This window comes from Oryzias melastigma, linkage group LG9 (assembly GCF_002922805.2).
Source record: "Oryzias melastigma strain HK-1 linkage group LG9, ASM292280v2, whole genome shotgun sequence".
NCBI classification, from domain to species: domain Eukaryota; kingdom Metazoa; phylum Chordata; class Actinopteri; order Beloniformes; family Adrianichthyidae; genus Oryzias; species Oryzias melastigma.
Genome location: NC_050520.1, coordinates 33616091 through 33623913, shown reverse-complemented (window position 1 = coordinate 33623913; position 7823 = coordinate 33616091). Strand labels below are relative to the sequence as shown.

The 7823-nt window shown below is 37.0% G+C and overlaps 1 protein-coding gene across 4 annotated transcripts in view; it reads left to right on the top strand.

Annotated features, from left to right (window-relative positions):
* The first annotated feature begins 1734 nt into the window (after window positions 1-1734).
* Window positions 1735-7823, top strand: part of grin1b (glutamate receptor, ionotropic, N-methyl D-aspartate 1b) — a 93899-nt gene continuing 87810 nt past the window's right edge. For 2 of the 4 annotated variants that reach the window (XM_024276357.2, XM_024276355.2), the window contains exon 1: window positions 1735-2106. In XM_024276357.2, coding sequence (XP_024132125.1) covers window position 2106 — 1 coding nt within the window. In that variant the 5' untranslated portion in view covers window positions 1735-2105. The remainder of the gene's footprint in view (window positions 2107-7823) is intronic. The other 2 variants (XM_024276358.2, XM_036213725.1) reach the window with 2 other exon arrangements.

Genomic DNA, 7823 nt, shown 5'->3' with positions numbered 1-7823 from the left:
AGTTTTAATTTAATAAATAATGGATTAGACGGGTCCCTATAATTACTTTTGGTAATAATTCTTATTGCTTTTTTTTGCAATATGTAAAAGTTAATTGAATTGCTATTTTCTTTGGAATATGGATGCTATAAAAGAGGATTAGCAAAACATGTTAATAAAGGTATCAGAGGAAGAAGGGTTACTGAGTAATAGCTGTTTGTTTCTCTATAAAAGTCCACTGGATTTTAACTTCTCGGGGTCCCTCAGACCAGTACTTAAATACAGTCAATGGCTGTGCTCCATAAATGATATTAGAAACTAGATGGCCCAAGCACAGAGCCCTGTGGTACATCATCATCATGGCGAGCTGGAATCAGTCAGATACACATGACCTAAACCAGCTTAAGCAGTTCCAGTATCAGCCATAAAACTCTCATCATCTGTGTCGGATGCATCTCTGAGGTCTACAAGACTAAATCCAGACACTAGGAGCCATTATGAGGAGATCCTGGATCTGTTCTAGATTTTTACTGATACTCTACAGAGATCATTTCTGTTCAAATTCTTACATTTGCAATAATTTTCTTGAGAAATTGTGGTGAGATTAGAGAAAAACCTGTCATTAGCAGAAACGTGTAAATCAAGAGTGATTAAATTAAGGTTTAATTACAGTAACTATCAAAATTCAGAGGAACATTGTCTGAAAAAGAAGAAACTATAATAAAACAGAATATATTAAATATGGCTCACATGAAAAATCTAAACAGTTGGGTTGGAATTGCTTAAAAGCAATGCATACATGTACATAGATTTTACATTAATGGTGGTTGTGTGACCATAGTGCACGAGTGTCAGTCAAGACCTGAGGGCCAGATCCGGCCCTCCAGGTAATTATATCCGGCCCTCCAGATCATTTTATTTTATTGTTATTAATAGTCCGATGTTATCTTGTGCTCATTTCTAACTGGTATAATATTGCCAAAAGATTATTTAACAGAGAGAAAAATATTGAAAGTTATTTAAGGTTTAAGTAACGTAAGGTCTGGAATAATATTCCTGCCTGTTTTTATTCATACTTATGTTAAAAGTTATGTTTTTGAAGTTTTAAAAATGTTGTTTTGTTGTGTTCAATAAATGTTTATCCTGTTCACATAGGTGTTTTGGAATTTGGCCCCTTGTGGTGATTGAAGTTTACACACCTGCTGTAGCGTGTCGCTGGTGATCAGTATCTGTGGACGTCATCGTGCGACCCTTTGACCTTCTGATTGAAAACAACAGCTTTGTTCCTAGAGCCATCACAGATGAGCTGAACTATTATGAGTTCACCAGTTCAGGATTCATATGGATTAGTCATTAGCATGTGTGTGTGTTCATGTGTGCAGTATATAGGAGTGCTGTGAATGAATGTGTGGACCAGAACAATCAGGAGGATACTCATATTCTGTTGTGTTAGGCTGATACTGATCACAGTTTGGTTGCATCATTCATTTGTGATATTCGGGCTTTTTTGCGGCTTTCTTGTGATTTTAACCATCTTTTATTGCAGCATCTGAAGTTCTACTGCAGAACTTGCTGGTTTGAAGCCCTGAAGTTCATGATCTGGAGGCTGCAGCAGAGGTTTCCAGAGGTGAACCCTCAAACAAATGAACGGATTCATGATGAGCTCAGTGTGCCACGGTGATCACGTGACGCGCATCCTTAAACGCAGCGTTGTTCCCGCGCTCCGCTAGTCCGCCAAGTCGCGCGCCTGCACTCATCTCCCGTGCCGGAGCGCGCGCACCAACGCGGGAGCGCGCGCCACCGATCCAAGGACAGAGCGGCGGGCTCGCGGGTATCAGGTCACCTGGAAGTCCTCGAGCATCGCCAGCGCGTCCACACGCGCCGCGCGGAACCGGGTCAGTTCAGCCCAGCGGACGAGAACCGAACCCTCACCGCGCTCCTGTGAGAATCAACAGGGTTCAGGTTCAGGTCCGGCAGGGAGCACGACCGGAACCTCTCTCACATCTCAGACAGGTGTCAGCGAACCCAACGGCGCCAGAGCCGAACCAGGTGGAGACGGATCAACAGGAGACCGATCGAAAGACGCATTCCTAAACCCGCCGTGACTTAGAACCAGAACCTGAACCAGTAAGTGACATTCTTTGAGAATCCAGCAGAAACGAACAGAACCCACCCGAACCTGATCTGTAAAGTAACTGATTATATTTCCTGAAATATGTGAACGAGCAGAACCACGTAGTCCAGCTGTTCTCTGTGATCTCATCAGTCATTTCCCTCCATCACTTTGTGCGTTTCCCTGCTGCTGTTCTGACTGTGATCCAGAGGTTCTGTTAGAGGTTCTGGTTCCAGTTTGACCTTAAAACCTTCCATCGTTTTCCCACAGTGAAGATGAAACCTGTTAAGCTTGTTTTTATCCAATTGTATTGAAAAGGATTACAAATATAGGATGACTAAAATGTATAAATAATGAAGAAAAATATTAAGAAAATGATTTAAATTCAGGCTGAAAATGTAAATGTATTATACAAATAATAATATTACTAAAAAAATCAAACATTTTGACAGAGGTAAAAATATAAAAAAATATAATTGAAGGCTAATGTCACATATTTAAAGCTAATTACACAGAAACATCTTAGATCTAGGTCCCTAAAAATGTGCATAATTAATTTTTAAAATTAAAATTAAAATTAAATTCCATTTTCCTAGAGGCATTGCTCAGTCAAGATCTTAATTATTTACACCAATATTATGCATTATTAAGTATTTTCATTATAAAAAATGACAAATAAATAAAATTGTATACTAGCTTAGAGGCTAGCCATAGCGGCTAAAAGTTAGCTAAATTAATGCATGACACTAGATAGCCAACAGACAATGAAAAAATGTTTTATGAATAAAGACTATCAGTTGATTTTTAACAGAAGTTCGTAGTTGCTTACCACAGTTTTTTGTCAATGCCACAATATGGCATCACAAATATCCCAAAGTAAAAACCTAATCAATATAAGCATTTTACAAACACTTTGTATAATTCTACTGTGTTCTGATGAAAAAAAGAAATGGTTTTTAAAATACAATGTAAATATTTTTGTTTTTATTATAAAAAATAGTTCAAACAGAATGCATTGTGGTCTATATTCACCAATCTAGTATGCAATGAAGTACACTGGTTTTTTCGCAGAGACTTCTGGGAAATTTCTAGTGCACTGGATTTTGAATTGTGGATTTGGACAGCGCTATGAAACGGCAATCTCACTTTAAGTATAGACAGTAGTGAGGGAATTCAGACACAAGCAAGAGCAGGAGTATTGAGTCCAGTTTTATTTCAATTCAGATACATTCTTCATTTTGAACCTTAAATATGATGTCACCCTTTTGCAGAAGTAAAAATAAAAAAAATATATAAACATTTGAGAAAGACTAGTTATGAATCCAATGTGTTCTAGTGATTAACAAACTTTAATTATTTATAAAAAATTAATTTACCTACATTTTTAAATATTAAATCATTCAAACACAATACATTGCGGTCTATATTGCCAATCTTGTGAGCACTGATGCACATTGGTTTTTCACTGAGACTTCTGGGTAATTTCCAAGGGATTGTATTTTGGAATTGTAGATTCAGACACGCTGCAAACATAGATAACACTCTTTATAGTTCACTATGGAATAATAAGGGAATTCGGATTTAGCCATTGGTTAACACAAAATAATTTTTAAATGTGGAGAAAACAAAAAAATAATGTGAAAACAATTACTCAAAATTTTAGGCAAACCCCTGTGCATCATTTCCAAATATTAACACCCCCCCCCAAACATAATGTTTATAGACTAGATCAGATCAAGATCAAACATTTTAGTCAAGTCACACTTAATCTCAGTTCATTCAAAGAAAGTTCAATTCCACTGGAATTCCAAACAAAATCCAAAGATAATAGGTATAGTCAACAACCACAAAAAAAGTTGTGGTCTTGAATAGTATGATCTCCAATGTAAAGGTACGTTCACACCGGGCATATGACGCGCATTTAATAATGCGCTAAACATGGGTTTTTTAATGCACATTTAGCTGATGTTCTCACTAGACAAGCTGAGAGAGGCTTCCTCTTTTTCTTTGCTGCTGTTAACTAGTGCATTTTTACCACCTGCAGTGGATAGAGGCTTGGTGTGAAATGTTGAAGCGGTGCTAATCTTGCTAGTCTTGTGCCAGGCTTGTAGCGTCATATAATTTTGTCTGCATAATGCGCATGTGTTTTGTGTGTAGAGCCCAAAAATCATCAGAAACCTGCGTAGCAATGTGTGAATGGGAGGGTTATTAATGTGGATGGCCATAAAGCGCATAGAGGTGCATTTACATTGACCTTTCATCTAGGGCTGGGCGATATGGGAATTTTCATATTGCGATATCGTTTTTTTCATTTTGTGCGATAACGATATTAAAAACGATATAAATCAAAGTAATCTTTATTGCAAACAGCTTTATGACTTCAGATTTTTACACCTTAACTTTGCCCCCCCCCATTAAATCTTAGTTAGTTCTAATTAAACTTTCATTATTTTTTGTATTAACTGTAGTATTGAAACTAACTGTGAGGAACATTTAAATATTTCTAATAAATATTGTACATATACATAATGTACACAATAGTTAAACCATAACGGTGGTATGTTTTCAATAGGCTGTACAGAATTTCAGATTTATTTTAATCTGACTGCAGCACATACAAGTTCCTTTCAAAATAAAATTAAGTCTTAAAAACATTGTTCTAAAGCAGGAAATATATTGCAGTTATTTTTATATTATTTTCTAATTTCTTCTGAACATAAACTATACGTACTGCTGTGCAGCAGAAGATAATAAAATGTAAATTTAAAATAAACAGTTCTGATAATAGATTTAATCATCATTTCACTCAGTCATCTGACATGTGTACATGTTGGAGGATTGATCAAACACATAAGATCTCTTCATTTAGTGTCATGTCAGGAGTCGTTAAAAACAAGTTTATTTTACTATTATTAGATCACCTCATTAAGAAATGAGCATAAACGGAACGAATGTAACTAAGAAATTCATTATTGATACACAATAAAACAACAAATTATTCTAATTCGAAGCTCTATACAAAAGCTTTTGTTTAATATTTTAACAAAACCCTCAAACTCATCTCAACTCCAGAACCACAATCGAGTCCCAACACAGAATGGGCTTCTATGCCAGTTTAGTCACCCTGAAGTTGCCAGACTTGGGCTGAATCCAAATTCATTCCCTACCCATCTCGCTCCTCCCTATCCCTTGAGATGTGGAGGTCTAACGTATTTCTTCATGACGTTGTTATATGACAAAGTTGCGTGGCCCGCCCCTCGTTCGCTGCGTGGCGAATTCAATGCCTGAGCTTGATTCCGCGGCCGCATATGGGAGGAGTTACCAGTTAATGCTTTTAGGATGATCACTATGTCTGTGGATATCTCACCTAGAACGTATGGAAGACAGTTGATGTTGAGAAATAAAGTTTATTTATTGTAAAGAGTTCTACAAAAACATCAGTAATAAAGTCTCCATATTTGGGTTTATATGATTATTCAAATATTTTCCCGTTACCGGGCGCTGTGTCCAGAGTGATCTCCACCACTGGAGCAAAAGCCGGTGATCTGTCCAGAATGAATCCCACCTTCACCCCAAAATAGCTGGATGAGCTCTGCAACCCCGTGGCTACAGCGGGTTAAAGAAATAGATGGAAGTTCAGTACAAAAACGCTAGCTTTGAATTAATATTCTACCCGCTGATCGACTCACTGAAAACGTCACATGACCAAAGCTGAGTTCCTGATTGGCAGATGTGACGCAGTGACCTGTCAAACATCAGATATTTAATTTCTGGTCATGCCGCCCAATTCGCTCCTCGCAGATCAAACCGCCGCGCTGCGCCCGTCCCTCGGTTCCTGTCGCGGAACTTTAGATCACCTCAATTTGTGTCTGTACCATTGACTTAACATTGAAACTGGCCACCTCCGCCACGCGAATCGCATTCGGTGTGAACGCACCGTATGGGAGTGCGTTTTGTACATATAGTACAAAAATAGTCTGAAAACTGTGAGTAGCTACCGTGAACACGGGTGTGAAACGAGCATTTACACATGTGTGGGCGCCGTGAACGTATAGCGTTACACAAACCGAGAAGCAACGCATGTCGCTGTTCCTCCAAAAACCTCTGGAGTCAGGTTGCAGTAGAGAACAATCTTAATTTCTCTACATTAGGATGAATGACATTACTATGAATACATTTTTTTGCATGAAAACATCACTGTCGTTTATCTCCTGCTCTGATTGTACAGTAAAAAATAAACCTGAAACTTTTGATTGAACTTTACAACTATATTACTACTGAAATTTTAAGTTTTAATGTGGTTCAAATTAAAATTTAAAATGTCAAACATAGAACTAAATGTTCATGAAACATTTAGTGGATACAAAGAGATGTGATCCCATAACCACACATCGACCTCAACTGTACCAAATAATTGGTAAATTGGATTAAAGCATTTGTGTTTTCTAATTCCCCCTAGAGGGGGTCATAAAGTTGTTTTTATTGAATTGTAATGCTAACAATCTAGACACATGAATCATTTAGACTTTAGACTAAAGAACAGCAGCTGCATTGCAGACAGGTAAGACCTGGAGTCTCCATAACTTTATGACAAGAGTCTGAAGATGCTGTCATGGCAACAGAAATGATTGCAGGGCTTTACGAACACTTCTACATGTATTACCACTTAGTGACATTCATGAATTCTAGAACCAAGTTATTGATCAGGTGATTGACCTTTAAGGTTCTACAGCCACAGGTTTCTCCTCTTCAGGATCGTCCAGAACCAGCTGCTGCTCTGTGGGCGAGGAGTCGGCACATTTTTCCATTTTAGATCAGAATGTGATTATGTGGTTTTACGCTTATGCTCAGTCAGTTCTAGCAAACAATAAGCTTACATAAACAAAGTCAAATAAAAAGAAAAAAAATTCTCAAGAATAAATGAATCTTAAGTTTAATACGATTTCTATATAATAAGGTAAAGAAATCAACACTTTAAGGGTTTAGCCTTAACCCAATAAAGGGAGTTAAAAAGAAAATTTGGGCTTTTAATTTTTTTTTGTTTTGGAGTGTGAATTTCTCCTAAAACAATATTTTTGTCAGCATAGAAACAACTTGATCATATTTCTTTATATTTCAAACGAACAAATTGTTTATAAATGACAAAAAATAAATACATAAAATACATAAAAATATGCAAAATAGTCTGCAAAAGGGAACACAAATACAAAACATGACTCCAGCTTTGAAAAAAAAAAAAAAAAAAAAAAAACTTTGGCTTTATTTTCCTCATAAATACAAGTTAAAGGGTTAAAGGAAGCAATACCCTTCCAACTGTAGGGGCATTCGAAACGCTAGATGTTTCATAACTTGTTATTTTTAAGGGTTAGGTATACCTCAGCCAGTAGGATGAACGGCGTCGCGCTTAGCTTTGGAGGAGAAACGTATTTCCACATGTGATTGTTCTCTGAATATACCATAGCATGATTTTTCACAGTTATAAAACCAGTATTTTCTTAGCGCCGGCAGCTATGCGCTAACATAGTCAATTGGTGACTATTGATGAGGTCATCAAGGGTTAGTAACATCCACATTTGAAAACACTATTTTTCCAAAACTCTCCATTTGGAGGACTAAATGTAGGGTTAGGGGTAGGGAAAAAATTCAGATTCGGCCAAAATATATACCATATTATTTTAATTACAAGTTGCTTCGGTGTAAAAGTCAAAGATGCCAAAAAAAAAAAGTGCAT